Below are 15839 nucleotides of genomic sequence, written 5' to 3'. Positions count from 1 at the left end.
GAGTATCGGAGTATCTATCTCTCTCTCTCTCTCTCCCCTGGTCAGGGTTAGATTCCCGGTCATAAAAGGTGTCACCTCCTGACTGGTCTTCATTTCCTGTCCCACCCACTCTGTCCTGTTCATCTGACCAAGGAGTCTTCCTTAGGTCATCTAACAGTAACATCTCTATTAGACATTGAGTGTTGGCACTTCTCCCGGTCTTCAGCTTTCTAGAGTCACACAGACCTTTCAATTTTTGGAATGAAAGCTCACTGTATCTAGAGGGCAGAGAGCCACTGGCATCTCCTTTAGTAGACATACTAAGTGTGGTGAGGTGTTGTACCTACCTAACCTAGTGGAACTAAACTCTAAGAGGTTGGAGAAAGGGTGTGTGAAACCCTTGACTTACCCAACCCTAAGTACAGTAGAACTTACTTATTCTAAGCTGGTATTATATGTACCTAATACTGTATGGTTCTCCTTTCATTTAACCAATACTATAAGGTTGCATTCTGATAAAACAAGCTGCTTAACATTCCTTCAAGACTAAGCTTGAAGGCTGCTCTCCGCAGCTACCACTTCTTTATGCAACTGGCTGGTTCTGCCAAGCCATGAACATTATCTCTTACCCTACCAGCTATTCTCAACTGACATAATAAAGGTAAGGATATGTCTACTGTTAAAATACTGTAAAAACAATGGTAGAAACATCATAGGTTACTTAGGTTATTGGAATTGCTCAAACAGATTTTTTGGGTGAATTTAAAGTATGCACTATGTGAAACGCATTAAATTAACAAAATGTACTGTGAAGACTTCCCAGTCCCAATATATTGCACCTATGACTGCAGAATAACATATGGAATATTCGAACAACATGACCCCAAACATTTATTCTAGAAGTCTTTCAAAACCCTTTTTAAGGAGTCTCAAATATTACCTTTTGCAGTAGAGGTCAGACGTCTGTTCTTCACTTAACCTACAACGTTTTAATCACAACCTTTTTTGCAGTTAAAAACTGAACCCATTCCCATTTTGCTTTCTTTAAGAAAGTATGGTTTCCTGAATACGTGTTTCTAGAGGAAATTTCATAGCAAAGTCTACTTTAATGTTCATAGTACCACATTCATGGTGGCCACACCTTCTCAGAGTATTCTCAACCTCTATTTATTATGAAACCTGTTTGGACACTTTCTCCAACTGTTTATATTCACAGCCACTACCAGAAAATATTGTAATTCAATTACTTTCAAGGATGTTTATGAATATGGCCACAACAAAGAAACTACCAAGCAAATCCCAAAACTTACTTTGCATCATAGGTAAACATATCTAATACTTTAAAAGAAAACAATATTGCAGGATGCTTTTCTTCGCGTATTATATTCTTCCAGTTGTGCTTTGTTTTCTTACCATGTTAGGGTCATGTCCCAAGGAAAAAAGGTATGGTTTTTCTTGCAAAACGGCCTGCTGCCATTCGGCATCAGATACCAAACCTATGTACCAGTCATTTTCATATTCTTCAAGGTAGTTAAGCAGTTCCTTGAAATCTTCCAGGGGGCCCAAGCTTGCTTTGTCAACCATAAGTTTAAAAGCATATCTGGAGGAAAATAATAGAGGTAGCATAGTTAGCACATTTTTTAAGTCCACTTCCATTTGAAAGTATGTACTATTTTAAAGTAAGAACGAAAATGGAGTAAGTAAAGTATAACAAATGCAGCAAAGGCATTATTTTCCAAAAATAGTAAATCTATAACTAAACAAAAATTAATACAACACTTTACATATGCCATTTGAATTAGACTATGACAGAATTTTACTGGAAGAAATGAGGACTCAAAATCAAGATATGAAAATTAATCAGCACAATTTAAGCTGACAGATCATTTAAAGCAATAATATAAATAAAGGCATTTAACCAATTAATAAAAATATATATTACCTAAACGCTTTCAGTGCAAGTTGAAAAAATTCAGGTTTTCCTTCCAACCAGTCCAGATCCACAGACCATGGAAAGCCACCAGAGTAGGCTCTGAAGAGGTAACTAGGACTGGGAACAGCATGTTCTGTCCCAAACAGGCCATAATAGGAAGAGAATATCCCTTGAACGTATATATCTTTCAAAGCATTGTCTTTAATAATTTCTTCTATTAAGTTTGTGGGTTTTTCTTTCAAGTGATCAAATTCCAACTGACTTAAAATGAATTGGTACCAGTCATTAGGGAACAGTTTTCTCATCTCATTGAGCCTGGCACTGGGCAAAGACTGGGATCTCCAGTCTTCTGGTATGCTTAGCAGTTTTGAATATGTGCAGCAAAACTCCACAAATGGAACATGTGATGTATGCTGCTGCTTTCCTTTGTCAACAGCTGGAAGCCCAAATCCAACAAATGTGTAGAGTTTAGTTGCGGATATTCCTTCCAAGGTATCACCACGCATACTGTGAGTTTCTATAATTCCTGGAATTGTCAACATATTACTTCTTTGCTGTCCAAGCTGTTTTGCTACATTTTGCCTTCTGTTGGATTCTAGATCAAACAGGTCATCTTCATCTTCATCTGACCACTCATCAAGTGCATCAGCACTAAAACTTACTGTATCCTTTGCGATCTTAGATTTTGTAAACATATTGGCAATTTCATTTGGCTTTTGTAGTTGTAAGCTCACAACTTCATCCTTTTTAGTGTCTGGCACTTCTTCAGAACTGGTCTGTGTTTGCGACCGTTTATAACAGTGGTGCACAAGTGTCCACAAAAGCACTTTAATGAAATCTTCTTTGAATTGTCTCAGGTTTTCATGCGCATCAATGATTCCAGACAAAACATTCCTTGCATCTGAATACAATCTTACTGGAAGAACTGCACAAGGAGTTAAGATGTTACCAAAATGGTGGTTGAGAGAAAACGATGAGCCATGCTCTTCTTGTTCAAAGGCCATTTCAAAGACCTCGTCCACTCTCCGTGCTTCTGCAGTATGGCAGGATGTTTCCTGCAATTCTAATCCCTAAGACATAACAAATAAAATTCAGTACAAAAATGCTGTTCGTTTTTTTGACAAATCTTAAAAGATGCATTTCTTTTTCTGCACAGTCTCGTCTCAAAATAAAAGTGAAACTTTTTATAAAACAGTAACAATGACCAAATGTACACTAACAACTTAAAAATCAACAAGACTTGCTCAAATGATGTACAAGGACCATATCCCTTGTACTGTTAAACTGGTTATTCACTTTTTTGAATGTACAACAATCAAAGATGCTAAGGAAGCTCACTTTATATAGCATCAACTTAAATTGTTGTAGACCGGCAATACATTGTATACAACTTACAGACAGTATTGAACAAATTCCAATTCCACTATCTTGGTACTCAGTTTCAAAGGGCTTCTACCGATTGGTTCCTACTCTGAAAAATTCATTGCATACTCTGCAGATGTACTGAGGACAATTATGTTACCCTTCTGGAGCTATAAAGTTGATATAGTCAATTAATGTATGATAGATCATGGATATATGCACAGCAAGGTGCATGTTGCTGCCCACTGCTGTTCAGTCAGAGAATCCAAAATCTTTCTTGCACTTGCTTCTAGCAATAGTACAAATGGCAGAGCCCCTTTCTATTGCGAGTCTTATTGCGTACAGCAGATGAGAGGTGAAATCATGAATAAGCTTGGTGATCAGTCTGGAGGTGAAATCAGAGTTAAAAATGCATTCATATAAGCATTGCATTTTATCCACAATTGCTTTCAAGTCGCACAACTGCTGGAACTATACGTTCAATAAATAAATGTCTTCAGCAGCAAAAACACCCAACTTGGCTAAATGACAGAACAAATCCCAGCTCTGATAAAATATAGAGGCTGTGGGTGTTCCATACAGAGGGGGTAGGAAAAGAAGCATAAAGGAACACCGAGGAATCTGGTAGCCAATCCTCTAATAGTCCATACTCTGCAAGAGGATGAGCTACTGGTAGATTCTGCAGTGGTTAATATGCACTGATCAGACTGTAGGCTACAACACTATATTCTTGAAGGACTGAGGAAAAGTGATTGCATTTTTTTAAAGCCAAGTGTGGGGCACTCAATTCCAAAATCATAATAAAACAAATGCACAATCATTATACACAGCCTTAAAGTCAATGCAACCTGAAATATTTATAAGCTGTTCTCATTTACAGTATTGTTTGAAGAAGCTACTCTACTAATAACAAAAATGTTGTTACCCTGTTAATCACATGACTGTATATACCAGTATAACATAAGGCAGCTGCCACACTAATAGTATTACAAATGCCTTTATAAAAGACTAGTTTTAGTCTGTGCCCTAGCAAAACTCATTTCAGTCATCTTTAATATTAGCAAATCTAACCACTTGGACACCACAACTGCTAACTAGTACCGAATGTCAGCAAAGCTTTTCTTATCTGATCTTATATAACAGGATTGAATACATTTCAATCCATAATAGTAAGAGGAGCTCACTAAAAGATAATAACGGAAAATGTACTCACCTACAAGAGTAGTTTTGCACTTTGAAGAATTTTCTGGATTTACATGCTGTGCATTATTCTGCCATTTAGTTGTTGGGTCCAGAATTCTTCTTGGTAGTTTCTGGCTTCTTTTTTTGCTGGGCATTGCAGATTTGAAGCATGAAACTTTTCTGGACTCACATGCCGTGCAATGATTTTGTAGAGTTACTCTCCTACAAGAGGGTGGGTTGAAATGAGTGTGTGCTAGCAAACAGGTGTTTTAATACCTTCTTTCCCATCTGCGCCTGAATCGCCACACAATACTGTTTGGTAAAGGTATGTATAGATGGCTATATCACTGCCCTAAATATGTTGTGAAATGAAACTTTGCCAGAAAGACAAGTGCTGACCTTTTTAGGTCTTGCATAGGCAGCACATGCACTGTCTCTTCAAGACATGCTGTGTTAACTCTGTGGGCTTTCATCACACCCATCGCTTTTCATTTGTTCCTTTGAATGCCTATCTAAATTCCATTCTTTTCAATGGTGAAAGGCTGATATTTGCGTTTTTCACTTTCAAGGCTGCTGCTCCTGTTACATGTCCTCCTACTCTTTTGTGTATTTATGGTTTGGTCGGCGCACTCTTTTTTTCTTTGAATTGGTCTTGCGCCATTTGTTCACCCAAATGGAGTTCAAGCAATGCTGTAGTACCGATCGGCATTTGTAAATGGTTTCTGTTCCGTATTTTCTTTGGATTCGCCAGTGTTTAATTCTATTTGTTACAGTAGGCATGTTTTGTAGGCACGGGAAGAGCCAACGCCAAGACTTTAACCTGGTTCCCTAATCTCATCCTCTCAGATTGCTAGCTTGTTTTGATGACTATATCCATTTTGGACGCCATTTTCCTTTCAACGTTCATTAAAGTGCTGTTCTGCCAGGTTTCCGTGGGCCGCATGAGTAATTTCAGCCCCTTCTACTCTCCCTTGTGATCCTGTCCCCATCCTCACCCAACCCACCATGTTACGTGTTGCTCAATTACGGGCAAATGTAGACTGAAAAACCACCAATAGCAAACAGCTGATGTTGGGCAGAGTTTACCTACTGTCAGTGTAGGTAGCAGACAGGTGATGAGCTTGTTTGTTTTTTTAGGCACTGGGAGATTATGTGATTTGCCCCAAATTACTTTATTGTACATGCAATGATGCAACATCAGGGCATGGCGGAGATGCAAACAAGTTTTACATGGGACATACCATATGTGCTGCATGTGCCAGAGCGCTAAAAACACAATTAAAAGTGACCACGGAACTCACAGATTGGAAGGTTGGCTCCTCTTATTCTGCTTGTGTGGGGCGGCGGCTACGTGACTCCTGTACCTCTATGCCATATATTGATGACTTTATGCTGACTGTAAACGGAAGCTCTGCCCCTTCTCCTTACCCAGTCCAGCCCTGTGCGAAACCACCCAGCCTCCTCCCCTTGTAGTGATTGACAGATTCTTCTGCATCCCCCATGCTGCAGGGGGAGGTTCTGTGTGACACGCGTCAACTGTGCAGCATCGTGGGATCAGATAGCCCCAGGGATAGGCTGCAGCAGGACACATCCAAGCTGTAGACACACACAATTTTGCCTTTTACTGTCAGTTCAGAGGTTATTATCATGTTTGTCTGGCAATTATTAACTCCTCTTCCTTAAACTAAAAGAGCAGAAAAAAAAGTAAGTGGAGTGCTTCTCGCCCTGCAACCAGCAAGTCCAAAACTGCCTACAAAACCAGTCAAACCAGGTAAGGAAAGGAGTGGCACGGCCTGCGCTCCTTGCCTGTAGCTCCAACTTCCGACTCATCTGGTGCTCGCCTTCTTTCAGTTAATCCATTAGAGAAAATTACCTGGTGCAAAATGAACTGAATGGCCAGTGTGTCCTTATCACACCAGCCTGCGTCTCATATGCTGTATTTATACTATCCTTCCCACTCAATGAATCCCTCGTTATATTTCATATTAACAAACAAATAACCCCAAAACAGTATCTGTCATGGTACGTGGTTAAACAAGCATTGGCAAAGCTAGAAGGTCTCGCCTATGCAAGAGCTATTGTCATTGCCAATGTCTTTTAGCAGTGTTGTACAGCAGCATGGCTATCAGTTAGGGAAAAAAGCTAGGACGCGGTCAGCGGTATCCCTGCTGCTATGTCACATAGGTGAAAGACACTGTCAAAGCCAATAGCTCTCACATCGGTGAGACCTACTGGCTTTGCTAATGCTTGTTCCTGGTGGAGTGAGCCTTCAGCTTCTTCAGAGGCACTCACTTTCTTGTAGCATGTCTAGATTGTCTGTAATATCCTTCATGTCCTGGTCATCTTGGACACAGGAGAACCTTTGTGCGCTGGTGCCAAGGAAATAAAAAACTGAGTTCCTTCCTTATTGGTAATGTCTCTTGCTGGTAGTACAAGACTACCCTACTCACATTAAATGTATTGAGAGCCCTTTCTGCATGTGTCTTTGGTTCCTGGAAGAACCTGGGAAGCTTGATGCACTGCTTAACATGGAACTGTGTGATAACCTTCAGGGAACAATTTGGATTTGTTCTCAATCATCCTGTTCCTGTCTATCAGTAAAGTTCCTGGAAATTCACAGTCTGCATAGTCATGTGATGGCTACTAGGTAGACCGTTTAAAATATTAAATATTTGAGTTCTGTCCAACATTTTGATTCACAATGTTCCTTAATTAGTTATGGAAGCACTGATTTCAAATTCTAAATGGGTGTGCATGCTGCCTGTGGTGGGGCCATTCTCCTTGTTCTCTCCAGGAATTTCTTGAAATTAGTGTAGTAAAGAAGTGTGCCCCTTTAGATACCCTAGTGTATGCCATAATGTTCGTCAAGCGGACCTCGAGGGATGCATAAGTGAGCATCTCAAATAAAATGTAAGTAAAGTACCTAATGGGATTAGTGTCTTGCTTTCTACTGTTGATGGCCACTTCCCCTTTTCACTTCTGAATATATTGGTTACACTTTGCCATGTGGTACATTTTTGTTGTTGGTCTTCTACCCTCCTTTAGGATATTCCAAGCCTCCTTGTGGGCCAGCCAAGTGTCTGAATTCTGTGGCCTCAGGAGTCACACTGCTAGCCTGAAGCTGCCTGGCTCCATAAGTCATGACTATCCTTCCTGAATTGTCAGCCGGAACTGTGAACGGGGTAGTTTTATTACTGCTCACTATGAGATCTCCATTAGGTCTGAGTACCATCTGAGTGGCGATATCAAGATTAGCGTCAAAGGTGACTGTTTGCACTTATTTATGATTAATGTTACTGGGGGGAAAGGTGTTTGCAAATTTCTCTGACCATTCTATCGCTAGGGCATTCTCCCACGACAATAGGCGTGGATACCTGGATGATAGGTTTTAGCATTTTCTGGTTCTCCTAATAGGTCTATGTGAGGTATGTCCCACCTTTGAAACACTCCTTGTAGTATCTGATCTGTCAGTCCCTATTCATGCAAGGCACTTCCTTCCCTGCCTAGACTGTCTGCCCATTTCCAGATGTCCTGGGCCAATTTGGAAAGCTCATTTGTTCTCGTTATACCGGTTTGTTGAAGTTGAAATTGATAAGTGTGCTGCATGTTTGTATTTGTACTCTTTTCCCCTATATTTGGGAATAAAAGGTCTTCAACACTAGGAATTCTGTCCAGCGCATTTATATGCCTTACTGCTTGTGTAGTGTTCTACATTTTTCTGATGTTCAGGTTTCCCATTTGTGCTCCTCACCCAGTATGGGATGCATCTGTGGTAAATGGTCACTGTAGTAGTTAAGAGCTTGAATGGTTTTACTATAGTGATAGTTGTTATATGCCACCACTGCATGCCTTCTGCATAGTCAGGGTGACAACCACTAGTTTCTCCAGCTCGCTGTGTCCATTTGCTCTGTGGCCACTTGTGGATGGGGCGCATGTGCAAACTGGCATATGAAATGAGCGGTATACAGGATGCCATCAGCTTCATTACAGTGCACTGTCCGAAAATGCCCCCTCTGGTAAAGGAGAGTTTGCTCTCTCAATGCCAGTGCTCCATTGTATACTGGGAATGTCTTTCTTTCTTTGAATTTAATGTTGCACCCAGGAACACCTGGTCATGCTTCGGTATGGAGGAGGATTTCTCCAGATTTATGGAAATGCCTAGTCTGAGGTATTTGCATTACTGTTTGAATTTCCTCCAGGCATCGTTTTTTGCAAACTCATCTTTACCATCCAGCCATCAATCCAGGAAGCGGTGTATGTGGAGTCCCCTTTTTCTTAAATGTTCTACTGCTACTAACACTTTGTGAATACCCTGGGTGCATATTTGATCCCAAATGTTAATACTTTGAACTGATAGAGTATCTTGTCTGAGGATCTGCTTGTGCCTGTGGTTCATTGGTATTTGCACATTGGAATCTTTTAGGCTCATAGTGGCAATGTAATCACCCATTTCAGTGGTGTTTGACTCGCTGTATGTTCATGTATCTCTTTAGTAGTCTAAGTCGAGTATCGATCTTATGGACCGATCTGCTTTTATCGCCAGAAAATATCCTGAGTATCCCTTTGATGATCTCTTTTCTTTGGGTCCTCTTTCTATTGCTTGCTTTTGCAAGAGTTATTGCACTTCTTCCAGAAGACCAGATAATGAAAATGCTTCTCTGCTGTGGCTATTTGTTCTTTTCATCAGTTCGATGCAATATCTGTGTCGCATAATGTTGAGTATCCAGTTGTCTGAGGTGATTGCCTCCCACTCACGAAGCAATCACCCTTTCCAACCTCCATTGGTGGAGTGTGTTTGGTGGTGCGGAGAGCCTGAGTGAGTCACTTCGCTGAGGACCCCGGGCCTCTCTGGGCCTGTCTTCTTCCTCTTGCACTGCCACTAAAAAGAGTTGTCCTGGGCATTGTGCCCTGCAAACTACCCGGCGTAAGCCTAACGTCACAAAGGGAAGGACATCACCAAAAGGTCCTTGATGACGCCCAGCAAAAAAAATGAGACTACAAAGGAGAATTCCTGGCCCAACCACTAGCTGTCACAGTAATGCACATGTGACTCCAAAAAAGATTCACAGTACAAAACCATCTGTCCAATGTGCCTTTGCTGTGTCTCAGTATACCTCAGATTAACATTACATCTGTAATTTCCAGCAGTATATTCAGACTATAGCTCTCTTTTTTTCCATATAAAGATATCTACATCAGTGGTTCTTAACCTTTTGATTTCTGTGGACCCCCACTTATACATTACTGGGAGTCGCGGAGTGCAGCCTAAGCATCTTTAATAATTTGAACCGCAATTCAATGCAAAACAAGCATTTGCAATGCATTTGGTCTCGCATTACTGATTGTTTGAGGTATTAGCGTTGCAAATAATGCAACGCCAATAGCTCATACTTTCAGTAATGCGAGACCTAGTGCATTGCAAATGATTGCATAGTGAACCAGGAACCAGCATTGTATATCTCAGTGTAGTACCGCAAACTGCTCCTAGAGCTCCCTAGTGAGCAAGGCACCAGCACTGCATGTCTAGGCGCAGTACTGCAAGCTGATCCTAGAGGTCCCTCGTGAGCACGGTACCAGCACTGCATGTCTAGGTGCAGCACCGCAAGCTGTTCTTAGAGGCCCCTAGTGAGCCTAATAAACTTTGAACAAATGGTACATCCACCCTACCCATAATGCATTGCATGCAAGACAGTACCACGAGTACATTCAAATAGTTATGTCCATATATATAATTAGTAGCTTTGAAATGTGACAAAATAATTATATTAATTCTGGATTAGGTTATACTCTATGTGGAGCTGATGAAGGAAAATGTCTAGAAGGTCTAATATAAATGTGAGATGTGGTAGGTGCAGTACCGCAAGCTGCTCCTAGAGGTCCCTAGTGAGCAAGGCACCAGCACTGCCAGTACAGCAAGCTGCTCCTAGAGGTCCCTAGTAAGCAAGGCACCAGCACTGCCAGTACCGCAAGCTGCTCCTAAAGGTCCCTAGTGAGCATCACAAACCTTTGGTCACATATGGTACTCCAATAATGCATTGCATGCAAGACAGTACCACGAGTACATTGAAATAGCTATATCCATATATAAAAATAATAGCTTTGAAATGTGAAAAAAATATATTAATTCCGATTAGGTAGTACTCTATGTGAAGCTGATGAAGGGAAATTTAAAGAAGATCCAATATAAATGTGAGATGTGCTAGCAAGTAACGTAACCACTGCCAACCTTGTTTAGGACCAAGTGGGTGTCCTGCCTGAAGGCCTTTAAGAAAATAGTGCCTTGAGGTTGTAATTAAAACCTAGGGCGTAACAACACATGTAATAGGGGGTGTCCTCATGGGAGGTTACAAAAAGAGACAGGGGGTTACTAAGGAGGGACTACAAAGCCTAATGACCAATGAAAAGCCACCATTTACAAAGGACAGGGACCAATTAAAAAGATGGGCAGGAAGTAGGCGGAGCTTTATGCACATATCCTGAATACAGCAAGCGCTGCCTAGGCGAGACCTAAAAATATAGAAATAAGCATTCAAACAGTAACAAAAATGACGAAATATTTTATTTAATTCACAATCAAATATAAATTTCAATGGAAAAATCAGAGCTTTCCTAATTCAATTGAGGCCACTCATTGTCCATACTATATCCTGTTTGATGCACATGCACTGCTCCCACAAATTATCTGATGTTTCTAAAAATGTTGGGCTCCCAATTTCAAATTCCTTTACATTTACATAAAGGTGTACATTTTCCGATTTTGCTTTTTTAGTTAGAAACACTTTAATCTGTTAATTTATTTGATTATCTAAGCAATCGTGGTCTCCGAGTAGACTTCGAGGACCCCCAGGCATCCTGGACCCCAGGTTAAGAACCAATGATCTACATTCAGGGAGACAGATTTCGGACAAACTATAAATGGGTTCCCTTGTGGATCAATTTATATGCGTTACTGGTTCAGTTCAATCACAAGGACACGTACAGGGGACAGAGAGCTGTCCTAGTTAGTCCCTCTATTCAGTGCAAAACGGTCAACACTATATTGTCTTATACCATCCACGCTATTGAACCACCCAAAAATAGCACAAACAGTAGTTATGTATCAACAAACTCCCAGCAACCTCAGTAAAGAAAGGTCATTCAAAGTAATAAAATACTTTGTATCAAAACTGGCAATGGACAAATAACCATCCAGATTCTCCTGGTATAAAACAGCAAACAGGAGCCTTACAGTAAATCATATAGAGCATGATGAAACAAAAACTGATTTGCCTAGTAGGGTCAATAATTGGCATCAGTGGGAAAAATGATTGGCCACCACCTTGAATACCAAATTTTTATTAATGTTCAATAATGATAATGACATCTACAAAGGCAGGCTTGAGGAGTAAAATAATAAGCGGTTTCTTTGTGATCTGGATTATAGTATACATTTCACTGGCATTCTTGTACATACTGATATGCTTAGTGGTATGCGTCTGAAATTAGCTTAAAATTAATTTCTACTGCAAGCAGTATGTGCTTGGAACATTACAGGTAAGAAAGTCTCTGGGAGCCTTTTTCATCTCTTCAAAGGAGATTGGGTGCAAGGGCTATACTCTGGAGTACATTAATCCATTCCAATTAAAAGCAGGGCAGGGATTTCTATGTGCAACCATTCCAGCTGGCTGCCCTAAGAAATTTGGTATTATTTTGACAAAACATAATTTATCTGCTACTGATCTGTCATGATTAGCAGTACACAACGCATCAACTGAGAATGAGGTATACTGAATAAAATTGTCTAAACTAACGTGTCAGTCTATCACAGTCCCTGTATTTACAAGCTACACTTGATCTAAGAATTTAATTTCCAGCTTCGCAGAAATGTTTTATTCATTCACACCACTACTAATGACACTCAGTACGGAGGGGGCGAGTGCTACCATACCCTAATTCTTGTTATGTAATAAACTAGTAAAAACTGTGTAACTGTCCATACTTGCTGTATAAGCTCTGAATGTCTTCCACATTATGGATGCACCATTAACTGATCACCAGTGTACTTACTTTTATTTTCATGAGCTGCACTCCTAAAGACATTGGACAAAAAAAAGACATTTTATTTTAAGCCGCAAGGGGGGAATGGGAAGGGAAAGGAAGTCTTACAGACCTGTTACACCAAGATTTAATTTCAGAAATACAAGCAGTGTCTAATAGCTAAAAAAAACAAAAAAAGGCATACATACGCCCCTTACTAACTAATATATAAATGAGAACAATCACTGATGCTGTATCCTGGATGTTGCTACCCATCAACCTCCTGGAACCTACCAGAGTGTGAAAGGTGATTAACGGGCAGTCAGCTTTTACAGACGGTGTCAGTCTACTGGGACTAATTGAACTATCAAAAAAATATCCATTATAATGTTAAGATCAACATGCAATATATTAAGTGCCTCCAGATATTCTCATTATTTGTCAAAAGGAGTGTTCATTCTAACAAGATGGCTTGGAGCTGCTGGAGACTACGTAGAAACCATATGCTGATGGCTGACCAATTTGGATGGTAATAAGCCATGTCTTTTGGTTTTTCCTGTATTTAATTTGGCCCGAGTTAGCCCGAAGATGTAATGGAACATTGCTTGAAGTAGCTCCTCTAAATTGAAAAACTATACCCCCATCACTTCAGTTGTGTTTTTGAAATATTAATAGAGGAGTCTGGGTTCTTGCTTGGTAAATTTTCTCAATATGAATTTGTGACCACAACCATAGAAGATTTGCAGAAAGCTAAATATTTTAAAGATAATCTTTTTAAGGTATAAGGAGGCCGTGGAGCTGGTTCAAATGCTACCATATATGACATTGGTATTATAATATAAGTAAGGCCCCAATCCTGAATTTTGAATGCACTGTAGGTACAGGATGGTTTTGATTTGCAAATAAACTGCATTTCCTAAATCAATGTACAATTGTTTGACACCCAGAGCATAAGAACTTTGTGGGAAAAGGACAGGAGAGAAAAAACATAAGCCAGAGTATAAGACATAATGAGAAAGACAGCTATGTTCCCTCGCTTTCAGTCAAAAGGAAGTTCAGAATCAATTATGTTTCCTAAGTTACAAACTGCCCTCAGCACCTTTGAGTGGAGTTCCTAATGACTGAGGATATAGGGAGCCGGTCAAACTGAGGAGCTTATTATGTATTAGAAAGATTACAATTTTTGACCGATTAAGCTTCATAAACATTTTTCAATCCAAAGACACTTGGCCTCTAATGCAGGAGGAAGGTCCGAGGTTACTTCTGAGTGGTGTACTTGGAAACGAAATAAAATCTGAATGCCATATGCAAACATATATACATTAATGTTGTTTTCATGAAGCAGGAAAGCTTCATAAGCAAAGACTAAACAGTAAAAGAGAAAAAGAAGAGCCATACTGCACCCTCAACCAACAGGTTTAGTCTCTGAATTCCAAATCCTCTTAACATTGTGATAGAAGTTAGAGGGAACATCATAGCCAGTGATCCAATTCACAAATGTTACACAGATATCACCTAAGTATCAGTGAATACAATCCAATTTCTCCTGCATCCGATACTCTGACGATCACTTTGAAGCCCTATGTGTTATGTATTCAGGTTATGATACTATGTGATTGAGACAAATATGATGCCTATTATCTTTTGGGAAATCAGTTCCTTATGAAGGAATCGTAGGCAGTGCCATTAAAATGCATTTTTGCAGAAACGTCTAACGTACAAATGTCCAAGACCTGTCCAAATTGTAAAACACTTGCTAGGCAACCAATTTTGAGTTGCATAATAATGGTACCATTTCGCTAGTGAAGGCCTTAGATCCATAATAAGAGGGTATAATGGAATTGGAGGGAATGGCGAAAAATTGACAACTTTGAGAAACGTCTGAAACTGAAGTACGAGTTACTTACCTTCGGTAACGATGTATCTGGTAGAGACGATTCTAGCCGCAGATTCCTTCACGTAGAATTATCCCGAGGCGTGAAACTGGATCCGGAAACTTTTTGCCACAGCATCCCTGCGTGCCGGGGGCAGGGCGACACCACACGACTCCGCCCAGGCGTCGTCCGCGTAGATGACGTCAGCGAGGTCACATAAGACCCGCCCCGGCGCGCCCACGTCAGTTTTCTTCGGAGAACTTTTCCGCACCACAACACGGAACCACCAGATAAAAAACTGTGGGAGCATAAAAACACTATGCGAAGAGCAGAAAAATTAAAAAGAAACGGTGACTAACACCACCACCAGGGTTGTGTCAACACCACAGACCCCAAGGGCAGGGAAAGAAGAAGAACAAGCCGAAACCTGCGCAGCCACCCTACCCGGACATAGACAACCTCCCATCCCTGTGCCCCGAAGGGAAGAACAGACATAACAGTCATGGCACACGGAGGAAGCCCACCCCCCTCATCCTGAGCAAGGAATGGGACCAGTCCCAAGACAGACAGGGACAACAAACCTCCAGCCACCTCAACCTAGAGGGTAACCACCCACAAGGGACAAGGGCAAGACAAGGCCAGATGACCCTTAATCAGAGGAAATCAATGGAAGGAAGGGAGGGGAGGAAGGACAGGGATAGAAAGCCATCCCTCCCAAACCTGGAGTAGCCAGAGCAGCAGGGCACCGGAGCACCGGAACCCTATCCTCCAAAGAACCAAGGGAGGAATGAACCGCCCCCAGACAGAGCCACCCGTCAAGAACAAGGAAGGCACTCACAGGAGACACAGCCCCCCACCGGGAGGCGAGTACCGAAGACCAACCCAAGGGTCCTCGCAGAATAGGGGAGCAAGGGCGGGCCATGAAGGAATCTGCGGCTAGAATCGTCTCTACCAGATACATCGTTACCGAAGGTAAGTAACTCGTACATCTGATAGAGACTACCAGCCGCAGATTCCTTCACGTAGAATAGATACCCTAGCAATACACCCGGGAAGGAGGGTCTGCGAAAGGACCCCACCAGCCAAAGTAAAACTGAGGGCCCCACAGGGGACGAAATCTGTGGGCCAGGTAGAACCTCACCCCTGCCAGGCCAAGGGAACCCCCACAAGCTGAACCCCACCGACCCAAAAGGGACGTAGGAGGGAAGGAAGGCTGAAGAGGCTTGTACACTCACAGCAGAGGATCCAAGGGCAAGGACGGAGAGGCCGAATCACCCCACTCCCCCACAAGGCAACATAGCTTCCGCCAAATGCCAATACAGGAAGACGGAAGAAGAAGAAGCCTAGAGGGCCCAAGGAAACTAAGGAGAAGAAGGTGAGCCCATTCCAGATGGAGCGGCCTGCCAGCCAGAACAAAGCCGGCAGTCAAGGCCAGAAGCAAGAAGAACAGCCCGAGGCCCCAAGAAAACCAAGAAGGCAACGCCCGGCAAGGG

The 15839-nt window shown here is 41.5% G+C and overlaps 1 protein-coding gene across 10 annotated transcripts in view; it reads right to left on the bottom strand.

The window, feature by feature from the left end:
* The window catches only part of PCNX4 (pecanex 4), a 401845-nt gene that overhangs the window by 93647 nt on the left and 292359 nt on the right, over window positions 1–15839 (bottom strand). For all 10 annotated transcript variants that reach the window (XM_085626158.1, XM_085626159.1, XM_085626163.1 and 7 more), the window contains exons 10-11: window positions 1922–2982; window positions 1393–1579 (exon numbers count right to left, since the gene is read on the bottom strand). In XM_085626158.1, the coding sequence (XP_085482284.1) occupies window positions 1393–1579; window positions 1922–2982 (1248 nt within the window). The remainder of the gene's footprint in view (window positions 1–1392; window positions 1580–1921; window positions 2983–15839) is intronic.

Source organism: Triturus cristatus, chromosome 9 (assembly GCF_964204655.1).
Source record: "Triturus cristatus chromosome 9, aTriCri1.1, whole genome shotgun sequence".
In the NCBI taxonomy this organism is placed as follows: Eukaryota; Metazoa; Chordata; class Amphibia; order Caudata; family Salamandridae; genus Triturus; species Triturus cristatus.
Note: the sequence above shows the minus strand (reverse complement) of the source record. Positions and strands in the feature narration are given on the sequence as shown.